At 36.8% G+C, this 18,067-nt stretch overlaps 1 protein-coding gene across 3 annotated transcripts in view; it reads left to right on the top strand.

The window, feature by feature from the left end:
• Positions 1-18,067, top strand: part of TRIM23 (tripartite motif containing 23) — a 57,347-nt gene extending 39,280 nt beyond the window's left edge. For 2 of the 3 annotated variants that reach the window (XM_072605083.1, XM_072605085.1), the window contains 4 exons: positions 2,245-2,374; positions 3,005-3,115; positions 15,172-15,296; positions 16,173-18,067. In XM_072605083.1, coding sequence (XP_072461184.1) covers positions 2,245-2,374; positions 3,005-3,115; positions 15,172-15,296; positions 16,173-16,352 — 546 coding nt within the window. In that variant the 3' untranslated portion in view covers positions 16,353-18,067. Of the gene's footprint in view, positions 1-2,244; positions 2,375-3,004; positions 3,116-3,506; positions 3,653-15,171; positions 15,297-16,172 lie in introns of those variants that run through there. The other variant, XM_072605084.1, reaches the window with a different exon arrangement.

The following is an 18,067-nucleotide window of genomic DNA, read 5'->3' as shown; positions in this document are numbered from 1 at the left end:
TTTAAGGAAGAAGTGGGGACTGGGGAATAGGAGTAGATTTTGTAAGCCTGAATCTGATCCTTGTGTCTGCTAGTGCATTTTCTCTCCCCAGCCTCAAGGTGTGAAGAGCTGCTGAGGGTCAGTTAGTGTCATTTCATGGTTTTGGGTTGTTTTTTTTATTTTTTCACCTTCTTTTGATTCTGGGTGTCCTAGATAGTGGAGATAACTGATGTTGCATTGTGTTTCCTCAGTATCTCTCATTTGACTTTTAAAGTCCTTTTAAAATTCTTCCAAGAACTCTTTTTGTGCTTTGGACTATTTTTTTGTTTACCATTAAAAAAGGAGTAGTTTTTTTAGCTCATTATCTTCCTTTGAATATGAACCCAGATCTTCTTATTCCCATAGTAGCCATGGTTGGGTTCTTTCTCCTTTGCTTTTACTCATTTTAAAAATTTTGTTTTTAGCGACTATTAATATAATCAAGTTCTAGTCCCGAGATATGGGGATTGATGCCCCAAGTCTCAAATCCTTCTTACTGTTATTTTCTGAGATCTGTATGGGGCCCAATCTTAGACTGTCCTCTCTACTCCTAAGCCACTTCGAGGCAGCTGTTCTTGCTCCCTAGGATCCCTCTGGTGGCTGCAAACTACAGCTGTCCTCTCTACCCTGGACCTGAAACCAGGGACTCTGCTCTCCTGCATGTGCCCAGGTCCACATTCAACTAGGTATGTGCTAGCTCCTTCTACCCTACAGCCTCAGCCTAGGACTCTCCTGGTCAGCACAACTGTGCTTGGCTTCCCTGGAGAGTGGAAGGTCCTTTAATCGTCTCTTACTCTGTGGTCAGAACCTGGCACTTTCCACCAGATGAAACTTTTGAGGCTGAGGCTGCCTCTGTACCCAGCTGCTAGAGGTTGGGTGTTTCCTGGGGTCTTCTTAAGTAGTCTTAGAAGGACAACTGTTTTACCCTGGCTTTTGTTTATTTCTGCTGCTGTAAGATCCTTCTGAGGTGATGTTTTGTGTTTTTTTTTTTGTGGAGGAAATTTGGAGAACAGAAGGTTTTCTGACCTACTCCATCATCTTCCCGTCTTCTCCCACTGCCTGTTATTCTTGATAGGCTTTGTTGCATAGGTTAGAGAGCCATCCTTGAGTCAGTAAGATGTCCTGTCTTTTTTACGTATGATGTTGGAGAAGTCATTTGCCTTGATGCCCCAGACAATACTTCAAGACTCTCAAATTGCAGAGCAGTTGTTCATCTGTATTCAACATAGGTTTCTTCTCCAGGAGTTCTCTATATCAAAGAAATGACAAATTCAGACCAATTCCTTCCCCTGTACTCTCAAATGTATTCTCAGCTTCACATGTAACTGAAGATGTATATACTGCAGAAAATAATTTGTGAAAATTTGTTCTTATTTTCAACATCTTTAAATGTGCATATAGATTTTTTTAAGACACAAAAAATCAGTTTCTGATGAAATAAGATAGGTAATTTTTGATGTCCTATGTCCTCTTGATTGTCCATTTTGCATAAAAATACTTTCTGAGCTTTGTAATCGTTAGGTATCTTATCTTTAAACTGTCTTGAGTCTTCTTTTGTCAAGGATTTCAAAGGACTTTTTAAAGCTCCCTGCCAGTTATTATGTCTGGCATCCTTTTATGTTATTAAATGAAAAGCCAAGACCATTTCACCACTATTTTTCACTGTAAATAGAATAAAAAAGTGAAACTATAGTTTTATCCTTATGTATCTCATTAAAATTTTAATCTTCAGAAATTTGGAGTTAAAATATAACGTATCTGGGTCATTTTGTATTTTCTCCTTTCTTTTAAACCTGTGCCATTCTTAGTAAGATAAAACATAAATGATCTGATAAATTTTATACTGCTTAACTGCAAGTTTGCTTTTTTCAGATATTATAGAAAATTAAAATTCTATTGGCTAATATATTATTTGCATTTCATTTTTATCTCAAATGTTTAATTTAACTCAATTAAAAAAAGACTGGTCAAGAGCCAAGTGAGATGCATATTAAAGCATGGACTCATAAATTTGCCTATAAAATTTTGCTCTTTTAATTTTCCATTGCCATTTTAAGCTACTTTAATCCCTTTTATCATTACTTTGTGAGTGATAAGAATAAATTAATGAAAAGATTCCTAAACTCATGATGATTAAATTCCTTATAAATGCAAGGATTAATATAAATATTAGTGAAATACCTTCATTTCAAAAGTACATGAAGTTTTATTTCTCTTAAATTATAGGATAATAGAGTTCACATTGGACCTAAAATGGAGATTCGGGTCGTCACTCTAGGATTAGATGGTGCTGGAAAAACTACCATTTTATTTAAGTTAAAACAAGATGAGTTCATGCAGCCCATTCCAACAATTGGTAAGTATGAGTGCTTTCTACTCCAATAAACATTTTACAGACTGATCTTCAAAAGGACTTGCTTATGTGTCAGAAAATTGTGTTTACATGGATTGTTTGGCATTCAGAATATATTTTCCCATAGAAACATTGTTAATAAGGTTTATACCGTAGGATACATAAAACCATAATGTAGTTGAAATGTTAGTGCTCTACAACCTGATTTCATAAGCTTAATATTAATTTTGTGGCGAAGCACATTAAAAGTAGCACCTTTGTACATGGGCACATCTCTCCTTCAGAAGGGAAAGTAAAGCACACTCATCCACATTTCCCATGTTGGTCAGCGTAGGGGTTCTCTTGTCTTTGAGATTTCATCCTTGAGAACCTTGAATGTGAGGGTTGATAGAGAAGGGGAGGGGATAAGGATCGGAAGAGTGAGTGTGGAAGTGATGGTTTTCAGAATGGGGACTGGTAGGGAGGGACTGTGTCCTATTCTGGTGTATATCCCGTGATAGCAGCTCTTGCCTCCACAGAGAATCCATTCTTTTAGGGGAAGTGAATCCTGCCTTTCATATGTTGCTTATGGTTTTTTCTTTGTTCACTAGGGGTATAAATGCTTCATACAAATAAAAGTTTTTCTTTCAACAGGTTTTAATGTGGAAACTGTAGAGTATAAGAACCTAAAGTTTACCATTTGGGATGTAGGAGGTAAACACAAATTAAGACCATTATGGAAGCATTATTACCTCAATACACAAGGTAGGTAGGAATAACCACAAACTTGATCAATTTATTTATATTTGGGGATTTTCATTAGCTAACCATATGCAGAAATTAGTTCTTTATGAAAATGCTCTAGTCCATATTCAAGCTGCTATATATGATTATCATAGTGATAGAAAAAATATAAGGAATTTGTGAAATAAAATTTAAAAATACTCTTAAAACTTGAAAAAATAGTGAATTCATATAATACTTTATAAAATACTTCCATTGTGTTAAGTAATTACTTATTTGTATGAAATACTGATTTATTTTATTCAGGATTAAGTATTTGAACACAGTGTTACCTAAGATTGGTTCGCATACTTTTTAACTTATTTTTAAAATTCAGTGAATATTAATTTTATTTGTTCCTTTCCTTTTTAAGCTCTGAGTCAAGATTTTTTACCTGGACAGTTTGTAGATAGGTGTGTATGTATGTGTGCATTTGTATTTGTTGAAAATATAAATTTATTTAACAATAAACATGTTTATTAATTTGGATTTTATGTTTACATATGAATAAAAATATTTGTAAGCTTAAGGAAAATCTTCTGCCATGCATTTAGATTTCCTTTATAAATATTTTGGGTGGATCATAGAATCCCTGAGCCAGACTAGGTGATCAGGTCCAGTCTCATCTTTTCATAGATGGCAAAACAGACCCCACTATAGTGTGAAGTCATATGAAACTTACCATGTGGCTGGTTAATGGTAGAACTAATGCTAGAACTTATGCCTCTTGTCTCCTAATCCAATAATCTTTCCACTGGATCCTGATATAAGCTGCAAGAATGAATTTGAAACATACTTTTGAAATTCAGGAATTTTATTACTTAACGAAAAACATCATCTAAAGACATAATTCAGACAAATAGAAAGAATGATGGTGCCTCCCTTCCTCTCTGATGGAGACATTCAGTTTCCTTTGTGAGATCACCATCTCTGTCCTGCCCACTGTGAGTAAGGATATCCATGGTTTTCCCTGGGCCTTTTCTTGTCTCTCCATTGTCTGTCTAGGTGATATCATCAACTCCTGTGAGTTTGTTATCTTTGTCATCCAGGCAGCTAGGTGAGTGGTACAGAGCAGTGGATAGAGTGGATAGAGCAGTGGACTTGGAACTTGGAAGAACTTTGTTTGAATCCTCCTTTAGACACTGACTTAGCTATGTGATCCTGGGCAAATAATTTAATCCCCCACCTGCCTCAGTTTACTCGTCTGCAAAACAGAAATAATAATATAACCATGGTAGTTGTGTGAGGATCAAATGAGATAACACAAAAATCACTTTGTAAACCTCAAAACATTATATAAATGCTAGCTATTATTGTCTTTATTATTACTGTTTTTTTTAATTTTTAATTTTTAACACAGTGTATAACAGATAAAACAATTCAAACTTTTAGTCAGGTGATACTTTTTAAAGCATCTACAATATGGACCACAAAAGAATTTTTTTTTAAACATTAACCAACTGAGACACAAATAATATTTATGTTGCTAACTTTACAAGCTCTTGACCTAATTGTGTCCACATTGTTACTAAGAATTAAAGGACCCTGACTTACTGTTGTTGATCTGAAGTCCTATGCCTAATAGCTTAATTTTAGACTTAACCTCAGATGTTTCCCTACCAATAATCTACAATTTGATAGATCTGGTATTAAGCTTTTGACTATAGGAAGTTGCCACCAAGAGTAGGGACTTTCCAGGGATACAATATCTCCCCAACTTCATGTCAGTTACAGGCAGGAGTAGATTGTCAACTTGCATTCAGTGAGGCTTAGAGTCTGCCAGGTGTCAGTGGGGAAACTGAGTCAGGAGAATCCTACCTCAGCCCAGGCTGAACAGCTGCTCTCCCACCCTTCCCATGAGATCACCTTTTTCAGTTCATACCAGCATCTCACAGGCTTACTGGCATCAGGGATTGGAGGCCCAGATCACCTTTCTTGCTACCCATACCTGGAGTTAGGCTCAGAAGAACAGTCACGTAATAGTCCCATAGCATCTAAAAATGGCAAGTTCCAATAACCAGGTTTCAAATATGATTATAGTTTCACTTTGGCTAAGGAACATCTTTTGAGGCAAGTCTTAAGTGGCTTACATGCCTTTCTATACATGTTCTAGTTCCTGATTAAATAGCAATCATAAAATCAAATTTACCATTAAAACCTTAACTTTTCCGTCAATGCCAAATTTTAACCGAGGTTACCTTCCTCTAGAAAATTTAGACTGAAATTCTTTCCCTCAAATTAAAGATGTCATTGATTTATTCTCAGTAATTAATTCAGTCTGTTGTTTTAATACTACTTGCTTTCACCTCACTTTGTAGCATGTCCAATTTTTCTCCCCATGACTCCCCTCTCTCTGCTTCCCAATATCTTGCATTCTGATTACTCCTTCCCTCAATGTACCCTCCCTTCTATCACACCTCACTCTTCCCTTATCCCCATCTTCTCTTTTCTTGCTGAGCAAGATGAATATCCATATCCCTATCCCTGTAGTTCTTATTTCCCAATTATATGCAATAAAAATTCTCAACATTCATTTCTGATACTTTGAATTCCACCTTCTCCCCCGCCCCAACCCCATTGAGAAGGCAAGCAATTCAATACAGACTAAATATGTGTTGTTTTGCAAAAGACTTTCATAATAATCATGTTGTGTAATACTAATTATATTGTCTTCTGTCTTACTCTATCTCCCCTTATGTCCCCCCCCCACAACTGACCTTGTCCCTTCTCAAAAGTGTTTATTTTTAGTAGCTCCCTTCTCCCAATTGCCCTCCCTTCTATCATTCCCCTCACCTCACTTGTCACCTCCTCCCCTACTTTCCTGTGGTGTGATAAAAATTTTCATATCAAATTTAGCAAGCATGTTATTCCCTCCTTCAGCCACAAGTGGGGAGAGTAGCTTCATTTTTCCCCTCTCCGCTTCTTCCTTTTCTTCTCCATTGAACAAGATTTTTCTTATCTCTTTTATGAATTATAGCCTTCCCAGTTCCACTTCTCTCTTTCTCTTTCCATTATTTTCCTCCCTTACCCCTTAATTTTTATTTTATTTTATTTTTTTGTGTGGATATCATCTCTTCTGATTCAACACACCCTGCACTCTGTGTGTGTGTGTGTGTGTGTGTGTGTGTGTGTGTATGTGTATGTGTATGTGTATGTATACGTATACGTGTATACAATCTCTCCATCTACCCAAATACTGAGAAAAGATTCAAAAGTTATAAATATTTTCTTTCCATGTAGTAATGTAAACAGTTCAGCTTTAGAGAGTCTGTTATGATTTTTCTTTCCTGTTTACCTTTTCATGCTTCTCTTGATTCTTGTCTTGGGAAGTCAAATTTTCTATACAGATCTGGTCTTTTCCTCAATATGAATGATTGAAAGTCATATATATCGCTGAATGACCATTTATTCCCTTGAAGTATTATACTCAGATTTGCTGGGTAGGTGATTCTTGGTTTCAATCCCAGTTCCTTTGACCTCTGAAATATCCCATTGCAAGCCCTTGGATCCCTTAATGTTGAAGCTGCCAGATCCTGTGTTATCCTGATTGTATTTCTACAATACTCAAATTATTTTTTACTAGCTGCTTTTGCAGTATTTTCTCCTTGATCTGGGAACTCTGGAATTTGGCTATTATGTTCCTAAGAGTTTTTCTTTTTGGACCTCTTTCAGGAGGTGATCTGTGGATTCTTTCAATATTTATTTTGCCCTCTGGTTCTTGAATATCAGGGCAATTTTTGATAATTTCATGGAAGATAATGTCTAGGCTCTTTTTTTTGATCATGGCTTTCAGGTAGTCCCATACTTTTAAAATTGTTTCTCCTGGATCTATTTAGCAGGTCAGTTTTTCTAATGAGATGTTTCACATTGTCTTCTATTTTTTTTTTTTTTCAAATTTTTGGTTTTGTTTACTAACTGCTTGGTTTAACTCATAGTCATTCATTTCCCTGAACTCAATTCTCTCTTCTTTTGAACCTTCTCCTGCATTTGGCTAATTCTGCTTTTTAAAGCCTCCTTCTCCTTGTTGACTTTTTGGACCTCTTTTTCCAATTGAGTTAGCCTCTTTAAAGCTGTTATTTTCCTCAGCATTTTTTTGGTTCTCCTTTGGTAAGCTGCTAACTCGTTTTTCAAGCTCTTCTATTGCCTGAGCCCAGTTTAAGTTCCCTTTGGAGGCTCTGTAGGTAGGGGCCTTGACTTCCTCTTACAGTATGCCTTGTTCTTCCTCATCTGAAAGGATGGGGGGAGACACCTGTTCCCCAAGAAAGTAACTCTCTATGGTCTTATTTTTTTTCCCTTTTTTGGGCATTTTCCCAGCCAGTTACTTGACTTCTGAGTTACCTCTCCACAACTTCCTGGCCTCCAGCTTAGCTGAGGCTGCACTGGGGGCTAAGATTCAAATGAGCTACTCTCTAGCCTCAGGGGGTTTGGTGTGGGGGGTTGGGGGGATGGTGGGGGTTGGGGGGGCAGGGGTGCTATTCAGTGTGAGATTAAGATCAGCTGCTCAGGTGGGGGCTGGGCCTCTACACAGGGCTCAGTTCCCTCAGGGGGTTTACTAGGAAACCTTCAACAATGGATGTGGGCTACTGCCTGCTTTGGAAGCCCCTGTCTGCTGTTGTCTCCATTGCTGCCACCTGAGGAGGCCCAAGTTATGGGGATACCCTGCTCCCTTGGCCAGCCAAAAAGACCATCTCACTGACTTTCAGCACCTGTGGGTTGAAAGATCTGTGCTGCTGCTGGAGATTGTGTCCCTCAAGCCTGCTCGGATCTGCTCCCCTTGGTGCTGCGTGGCCAAGGCTGGGCTGGGCTCTGCTCTGGGTCTGGTGGGGCAGACCTTTCCTGTTGGTCTTTCAGGTCACTCTGGGCTAGAAATCTCCACTCTGTTGTTCTATGGCTTCTGCTGCTCTAGAATTTGTTGAGAGTTCTTCTTTACAGGTATTTTATGGGGTAAGAACTAGTGTGTGTGTGTCTTTCTACTCCACCATGTTGGCTCTGCCCCCTATTACTATTATTTTCTAACTGCAGATATCTATATATTGAAGCCCTCCTCGATCTCCTTGTATCTGCAGCCATCTCTAAAGTTCCCATATAAGCATCTCAAACTTAGTGTGTCTGTGTCCAAAACAAAAATTACGATCTTTTTCTTCATCCTATTTTCCCTGCTTCTAAGACACTACCATTCTTCCCAGTCAGCTGAATTTGCAGTTGCTCTTTACACCACTCATCAATCACCAAGTCTTGTCCATTCTATCTTGTATCCATCCGTTACTTTCTTTTCACGGCATGACCATCCTAGTTCAGGATCTAGTTGCCTCTCCCCAGACTCTTTCAATAACCTAATTTGTTTCCCTGCACCCTGCTTCTGCCTTCTACAATCTATCTTCCACGCAATTGTCAGGTTGATGCTTCTAAAGCACACATCTGACCATGTCAATTCCCCCATTCCAGACTTTCCTGAGTTGCCTCTAGCACCATACAGAAGCTCTTCTACTGAGCATTTAAAATCTGTGACCCTCTGACTCCAGCCCAACTTTCAAGGCTGATTCTGTGTTACTCCATTTCATGTGCCCTATCTTCTAGCCAACCTGTCTTGTCTGAATTTTCCTCCTACACAATACTCTACTTCCTTCCAACCTTTGCATAAGTTGTTCCCTATACCTACAGTTATCTTTTTTCTCATCTTTGCCTTTTGGAATTCCTAGATTCCTTTGTTGTTGTTGTTGTTGTGGTGTTTGTCCTTCATTTTCTAAGAGGACCATGACATCAAGATGATGTGATGACTTGCAGTTGACTTTGATTTGAGTGAAGAAGGACTGTGCAAGGTCACCAAACCTCACTTTCTTCTCCTGAGCCATCTGGGTCCTGTGGCCTAATATTCATCAGGAGGATTGGAGATGTCCTAGGTTGCAATGTGAGACCCTCGCCCTTTGAGGCTAAGGTCTTATCACATTCTTACTTGGAGTCTTTGAGTAAGATACACCCATTCAGTGAAAAGCCTTCTTTAGGTAGTTACTCAAGGGATGGCACCTTTAACAAAAAAATAATTAAGCTCTGAGGGGAAGACCCTCAGGGTTCCTGGGTAGAAGAGAAACAACGACTATTTAGTTGTAATCATCCACTCTGTACTAGGTGGGTGGGGACTTGTTGTTCAGTCTTTGAGCTCCAGAGTGAATTGGGTTCAAGGCTTGATCTTTGAGCAAGAAATGTAACTAGTGAACCCAAAGGATAAAAGAAAGCTTTTGGGCATGGAGTGTACCTTCTCCTGTTTAGAACACCAGTGGAGAGGTGAGGGGAGGGAGCTGCTACTCACTCACAGGTTGTGTTTGTCCTTTGTTCTCAAGGAGGACCATGACATCAAGTTGATGACATGACTTGCAGTTGACTTTGATTTGAGTGAAGAAAGACTGTGCAAGGTCACCAGCCTCACTTTCTTCTCCTAGTTTCCTTTAAGGATTAGCTGAAGTGCCACCTCCTACAAAAGGTCTTTTTTTATTCCCCTAGTTCTTAATTTCATCATTCTACTCTAACCCCATCTGAAATTGCTTTGTATTGATTTTCTATACAAATTATATTCCAAATAAATACAAAGTAATTTCAGTGGAGTAGGAGTGCATAGCTAGCATTGGGGAGATCAGGAACTGTACTTCATACACTTTGATTCCCCTAGTTCCTTCCCTTTATCAACCTTCTCCCCTGCCACAAGAATTGAGCTGCTCAGATATGGACTGGGTAGGCTGATTCTCACCAGAAGATTATCTTCCCTACATTACCTTTTCCTTTTGCCCAGTACCCATTTGGACTATTTGGACAGCAGGAAGACTGCCACGTTGGCTCCCTTTCCCATTGCTTACCTCCCATGGCCTGGGATTTAGAATATCCAGGTTGCCTCACTGTCATATCACTTCCAGAAGATGGGAATCACCAACTCTGGTCCTTTAACTGAGACCATTAGAATTTACTATTTGCTCTACCACTGCACTCGGAGGTCTTTCAGGCTTAACCATTTGTCATGCCTTATATCCTCATGACTGCACAATTATCTGGCCAATTGATACAACTTGAGGATCCCTGGGCTTTGCTATCTACCAAACCACTCCTCCCTTAGGATTTCTCGGTTTTTCCATCTGTCTTATTGCTGAACTTTCTTTTATATATCATCTCCCCTAAGTCAAATGTAAGCTTTTTGAGAGCAGGAACTTTTTAAATTTTTCTGTTTTTGTTCCCAGCACTTTAACACAGTGCTTGGACACACAGTAAGTGTTTAATAAATGTTTTATTCATTCATAGGAACTATCTTGTCTTTGTCTTCATATCCCCTGTTCTTGGCACATAGTAGGCATTTAGTAAATGCCTGATGAATTTATTATAGCTTAATGTAAATATGACCCTAAGTAAATTTAATGACTTGCTCTAATTAGTGTTCTATTTATATTTCCCATTTGGAGTTCTTACCTTGGTGTTATAGCATCCTTTCTTGCTGTCATCTCTCAGCCTCTTTGTTATACTCTTTTACTTTCATTAGTATCTTCAGTACTTGGCTCTTTTTTGCCATTTGTCTTTGACAACTTCAATATTCATGTTGCTCTCTCTTTGACACCTAGTTCTCTTAGTTCCTCAGCTTACTCAGACTTGTAACTCAAATTTCTGCTGTGCTTATATCACTCACAAAAGTGGACATATTCTAGCTATTACTTAAAACTTTCATTTTCAAGATGTTTCTCTGTTATTCCCCTCTGTGGCCATAGTTTCCTTCCTTTTAGTCTTTCCTACAACCTTATTTCCTTGGAAGTTATTCTTTACTCCTTACATAATCTCTGGTCCTTAAATTTTTCCGTGTTTTCCTAATCTATCACTTATTCTGACTTAATTTACTTTCCTTTCCAGTCATCATCCATTTCAATGATACATTCCTCCATGATTGAATCCCTCATGGTTGATGTGCTCCTGACTTGCTAATTCCGAGCCTTGAAAGACTTTTGCTACCTGCTTTCTGTTTCCTGAGTAGTGAAAAAACCTCCTGGAGAAAGTTATGACTTTATGCTGAGTTGGTCTACTACAGATTCATGCTACCTAATTTCATCTGGGTTCTCATTGTTGCTAACCATACTTTTATTTATCTTCTATTGATTTTGTCACAATCTCTAAAGTGACTCTTACTCTCAAGACCTTATCTTTGATTACTAACATTTCTCATAAGATAATCTCACTTCCAATTCAATTAAGAGGATAAACTATTGGATATAAAATCATAAAAGTCAGGACTTTTACCTTGATATAGGACCTTAAAAATCATCTAGTTCTAGGATGCCATTTTGCACATTAGGAAACTGAAGCTGATAAAAGTTGAAAGACTTGTTCAGGTTCATACTGATTAAACTGGAGTCTGTGAGCTAGACTGGGGTCCAAGACTTAAAGTTTAAGAATCTCTCATATAAATAATAATTAGCAGTGCTTAGATTCAAACATAGGTCAATTTGTTCCAAATCATGATACCTTTAATTTTGAAAAGGCACTTCAAGTACCTTGCCCAACCTCTATTTCAAAAGGGTTTCTTCTACCATATACCCTGTAATGGTCAATTAAAACTTTGTTTGAAGACCTTTCATTAGAGGGAACCTAGTAGCTCGTAAGATAACCCATTCCACTTTTGGATGTTTTTAAATATTAATAAGTATTTTCCCCTGTCAAGTGGAAGTTGACCTCCTTGCATCTCTCTGCCACCATGGCTCCTAATTCTGACTTCTGGGACCAGACAGAACCAGTTTTAATCCCTCTAAATGTTTCATAACTCTTTAGATACTAGAATGCAGCTGTATGTCTCTTCAAATTTTCTGTTCCAGAGGCTGAACATCTATAAATTTCTTCATGAGCCTTGATCTTAGGGCCCTTTACTATTCCAGTTGCCTTTCTCTGAACTCTTTCCAACTTACTCTTCCTGTATTCTTCCTAAAATGTCATGTCTTGACCTGAAAAAACATATTCCAGGATGGCTCTAGTTGTTTACGGGTTTAGTGAAACTATAAGAAACTGTTTTCTGGATACACTTTCTCTCTTAATACATCATAAGATCACATTAGCAATCTTAGCAGTAATTTGAGCTTTCAAGTCTACTAAAACATCTAAATCTTTTTTAGATAGACTACTTATCTGGCCACAGATGTAGAGTTAATTTTTTTCATATGTGTTAAGACTTTACATTCATCCCTGTTGAATTTCATTTTAGTAGAGTATGTACCAACACTAACTTTTCCCCCCAATATTGATACTTTTTTGTTTTGACACAAAGCATATTCAGATCACAAACAACTTTCCCCTTTCCCCCTCCCTGCCCCCAGTATTCCCAGGAGATAGTTTTAGTAAAACTGAAAGAGTAGTTGTGGTATTAATCAGCTCATATCTTCATCTGGACTTTGTGCTGTGTGTAAAATCCTGCATGTCCAAAGCCAAATTGATCTTCCATTTAAGACTTCCTATGTCCTTGTATTTTTTTCTTGATCACACTTGACTTTTTCCATCCCCTTCACCATTCATATGCATTTGATTGCCATTTGCTATGAATTCTACATCTCCTTTTTTTCTTTTTTTTTGAACACTAAAATTTATTGATGATTTTTCTTTTTATGTTCTAATCATTTCCAGATATACCCTTTTGTATCTCCTCCATTCAGAATTGAACTCTCTGTTGTAATTTAAAAAAAAAAAATGGTAAAATCAAAGCAACCAGACCCTCCCTAGCTGTATGATGATCAGTGGGCAAGTCACTTAATCTTTCTGAGACTCATTTTCCTCATCTTCACAAAGGGAGTTGATTTTAGTGGCCTCTAGGATCCCTTCCAGCTCTAAATCTATGATTCTGTGATCTGACATTGTGCTGCCCATATACTCTGGTCTTTCTGCTGAGAGAGGAAGGAAGGATGATTCATTATTTGTTACGTAGATCCAAGATCATCTATCTTTTCTTTATACTCCTACTGCTACTATCCTAGTTGAAGTCCTTCTCTTTTGAACTATTTTAATAGCCTCCTAACTGATCTCCCATTCTTTCTCTCCTTTAATTGTTTCTGTCACTACCAAAGTAATCTTGATGTTGTTTCCCTACTGCACCAGATCAGATTGAATGTCTAGACTCAGAGAATAGTTGTTTTAACAGTCAAAACAATTTTCCATTCCAGTGCCCCAAGCATCTGTGCTTGACCCTATTCTTTTTACTATTTTTCTCAGTGATTTGGATAAAAATGTAGATATATGCTTTTCAAATGTGCAGATGACAGAAAGCTCTGAGCAGTAGATGACAGGATCCAAAAAGAATGTCATGGATTACTGAGTTGGGCTAATAAGCTGACATAATAAGAATAAATGTTAAAGTCTTTCATAGTTGGATTCAAAATAGTAAATTTCATGAGTCAAAGGTGAGGGGAGATATGGTTAGATAGCAGTTTGTCTAAGAAAAGATCTGGGTGTTTTAGTGGATTAAAAGCTTGTCATGGCAGCTAAAAATGCTAATGTGATTTTTGACTAAATTAAGAGAGCTCAAGGTTCTAAAGAATACATCTAAGTGCATTCCCCAGCACCACTGTGTTCTTCATTGTTCCATTTGTATCTGAACCATTGTGGTATAAGTCATGCATACCTCATTTTAGTTAGGACATGGATAATTTTTAGAATGTCCAGAGAAGGGCAACAGGGATATTTGATTCCTTTGAGTTCATGTCATTGATAGATAACAGATCTCAGAATCTTTTTCCTAGGGAAGAGAGGTTTTAGAGGTTCTTGAGAGCTGTATTCAGATATTTGAATGTCATGTGGAGAGGGATGAAACGTGTTTTATTTGAACCCAGAGAAAAACCAAGAGTGAGCCATGGTTATTAAGTACAGAGGTAAAGGATTGAAGTGTGATACAAGGAAAAACTATCTTTAAAAAAGTACAGCTGATCCCATAGTGGAAGGGATTGTCTCAGGAGATAGTGGGTTCCCTCTCCCTGGAGCTGTCCAGTCAAGGACTCGATGACTGACCCCTTATTGGTTATGTTGTACCCAGAAGGGATTTTTATTAAGATAAAGGGTTTTTCTGGATGATCTCTAGGGTCCTTTTCACTTCTATGATTTTCTGAGAACCACTAGGAATTTTAAAATAAAAGGGAAAGAGGCTAATGACTTGTTCTTAGAAAACCTCTACTTGTTGACGTTATTCATTGCTTTCCTTATCTGAGTGCCCACAAACTAAGTCATCTGGATTACAACCCTATGCACATATATAAAGTGGAGAGAGGATGTACCGTAAAAAAAAGAACTTTTTCATACTTATCTTCATCTCAGGCATAGGGACTGGTCTTGTGATTTCATTGATCTGGAGCTCCTCTGTGAGGAAACACTCTCCATCAATTCAAGCTGGCACCTTCTCTACGACTTCTAGTCTTAGTGAGTTTCCTAGAGTACCAAGAGAGGTTAAAATGACTTGCTCAGAGGTCATGTAACCAGTATGCGTCAGAAATACGACTTGAACCCAGTTTTTCCTTAGCTTTGAAGCTGGTGCCCTTTTATTACCCTATATTAGAGAATACCAGAAATTGAATTTTGTTCCCTATGATTAGGCTAGATATCAATAATTTTCAAAAACAAAGAATGAAATTTTAATCTTCAAAAGGTAAAGAGTTGATCTGTTAAATCTTTGTTTTTATGGGTATGAGGAATCAAGAATAAGTGGTTTGCTCAAGGTCATAACAGTAAATTAGTGCCAGAACCAAGACTTAGATTATATGACTCACTCCTAGGCCTGTGTTTTTGATATTTAAAAGTTCTTTGAAGTGTTTTTGAATTGAATATCGTAGGAAATATTTCTTGTGTGATATTTCACAAAGTTTTAGTGACTGCAATAACTTTAGCTTTCCTAAGTTCTGAAATAATTTTTTCTGGCAAATGTAGGTGTTAGATCCCAAGTAGAAAATAGTATGTTAAAGTGCTTGGCCTATTTATTTATAGTTATTTTTGACAATAATATTTTACATTTTTTTAAGTGAATGTTCTTGTGTTTCTTTTGTTAGCTGTTGTATTTGTTATTGATAGTAGCCACAGGGACAGAATAAATGAAGCACACAGTGAACTTGCAAAGTTATTAACGGAAAAAGAACTGAGAGATGCTTTGCTGCTGATATTTGCAAATAAACAGGTATGAAGATGGCCAGTTTTGGAAATTTCTTTTGTTTCTATCTGTTAACGTTTTTCCTTTGGCTTTAAGGATTCAGTGCCTTAAAATAGTTGGGATAAGTTAAAAAGATTTTTTTTTCACTGGACAAAATTAAGAACTGCTTCCTCCACTAAAATCCTCCTCTGATGTTTGTGGTGGCTTTCACATGACCCTGCACTCTCAAAGGCCTGGTCACCATACTGTAAACTGTGATAGAATAGGCTCTGCCAGACATTCAAAGGACCCTGAGAAAGAAAACTTTGTGTCTGTCATCCTCAGGAAGCAGATTAGCTTACCCCAACGAGCAGGTTGGTTAACATAAAATAAATTTTTTTCATCCATAGCAGTGCATGAAATTCACGTAGGCTAACAGTATTAGAAAGGCTCCTGTCTGCTGTGAAAACTCTGTGTCCTTAAATTATTAAAATTGGAACTCATTGAGATAAAACATTTAATAATTCAGCGACTTCTTAAAGTTTAATACTATTGCTGGTTTCCAGTATGAGTTGAATTATTTTAAAATCTATTAAGCTAAATTTGTCTTCATAATTTGTAAATCACAATTGTATCAACTAATTTCTTGGTATATAAGATTTTAAGGAGTCATCCTAATTGCTTTATGGTATTTCAGCAAGCTCATTTAAATATTTTTTGGCTCACTCTTGGCAAAAAGCTCAATTTTTCCTGCTTTGTAGTGCAGTTGATTGTAATAAATTGTGGCCACAGTGAATTTTTTTTACTTTTAATTCATGAAATCTGAATTTAGAATTTGGAATAAGCTTTGACTGAAACAAAAATAGAAAACATTATTTGGATGAATGGATTTAACATCAGAACATTTATAAATCTCTCTTATAGGATGTTGCAGGAGCACTTTCAGTAGAAGAAATAACAGAACTTCTTAGTCTACATAAACTCTGCTGTGGTCGAAGCTGGTATATTCAGGGCTGTGATGCACGAAGTGGGATGGGACTGTATGAAGGACTAGACTGGCTTTCAAGGCAACTTGTGGCTGCAGGTGTACTGGATGTGGCTTAAATTCACATACAGCCATTGTGTAAAGTTTGTAGTTAACTCTTATTTGCACATGACAGATTGTAAGAAAATCTGCCTCTTGAAGATGGCAGTTAATCTAGGATTGTGTTTACAGAACAAAATACTTGTATCTTCCATTGGGAATTCAGTTGTTTTTTATACTCTTGAGAGTAAACTAAAATGTTTTCCTTAGTAGGTTAAGTTGGTTGTAAGGGTACCTTGACTTCACATCTTTTTAGGTGAATTTGGGCATTTGAGTTTTCAATAAATTCGCTACTAAACTAGTATGTTGGAATGAAAAGGAGGAAGGTTAAATTACGCATTAAATTACTGTCCTCTTTTTACATTGAGCAGTAGCCATGCAATTAGAAAAGTATGACTAGTCCTCTAAAATTGTCTTTGCAGTTAATTTTCATCCTAGTTCTCTCCTGAAAACAGGGACTTGATGAGACCAAAAAAACAAACTGTACCTTCCACCGAAATAAGACTCTTCAGCCTGACTTTTTGTTTCACTTGTTCAGTGAAACAAAAAACCTTTAACTCTAAAAATTGAACTCTAAAATTATAAAAATATTTTATACTTATTTCTTTATTAAAAACTTAGGCTAAAGTATAATACTTTATATTATAATACAATGAGACTTAATAAAATTTTATCTGCATAGTCTGTAGACCAGAACTGGTAAAATGAGCACTTGTTTGGGTTACAGTATATATAATAAGCTGTGAAGGTCAGATGATTTCCAGTTCATCAGCAGTTACGTAAGATCCATTGTCAGGCCTGAACCTAGATAAGCTGTTTGGTACTTTCTAGGACAGAGCCCCATATTGATGGTCCTTTATGTTTTCAATATCTCATAAGCTAGTATTGGTTTCATAAAAAGCTAATTTGCATCTTTGATGTAGCACTCGTCAATGTGAGCTACTTTTTGTCATGACTGTATTTAAAATTGTATCAAAGTTACTGAAACTAGAGATGGAACCAGAATGGGCTTTGATGAAAAGATACTTAGGAACTGAATGAGGAAAAGGCCTTTTACAGTATGGTAAATTGATCAAATTACAAAATATATATGTTTTAAGCTGATATGCTCTCAGTATGAGTACATTTCTCATAGCATTGTATGATAAGGTCAACTCTTGCTTATTTAACAACAAAGGCCTTGAAAATTTAACATGTGGGAGATGTTGCATGTAGAAAAATGCAAAGAAAAAAGATACAAAGTTAAAATGTTTGCATCGAGTTTGATCATTCAGTGTTTTGAGTAAAAGGTTTAAAAAGTTGTGAATTTTTGTTTTGCTCCAGTTTTTCATATTTTAAGGTCATCTTATTATGCAAGCATGGTTCATTATGTAAAAGATGTATGTGGATCAGTATGTCATTGCATCAGTTATTTTGCATATTCATAGTCCTGCCTGTTTTTTTTAAGATGTTTTATTTTTACTCCATCTAATTTGTTCATTTCAATTCCCATGAATAGGAATTGCAAATGAATGACTTAAGGACAAAATGGTGACCTTCAAGTAGCAATTTGTTTTTTTCTTCATTAATGTAAAATATATTTTTATTTGCATAAAAATAAGAAAGTTTTTATTATTTAAAGAAACACAACGTTCAGAAAAAGTCTGTAAGGGCTTCTGGAAATGTGTAAATAATATTTAACTGTATTTCATCTTTTACTTTGTAAGCCTAAAGTAAATGCCCTGCTATAAGTGTA

Source organism: Notamacropus eugenii, chromosome 4 (genome assembly GCF_028372415.1).
Source record: "Notamacropus eugenii isolate mMacEug1 chromosome 4, mMacEug1.pri_v2, whole genome shotgun sequence".
Taxonomy (NCBI): Eukaryota; Metazoa; Chordata; class Mammalia; order Diprotodontia; family Macropodidae; genus Notamacropus; species Notamacropus eugenii.
The sequence above is the reverse complement of the archived record's forward strand: the minus strand, read 5'-3'. Positions and strand labels throughout refer to the sequence as shown.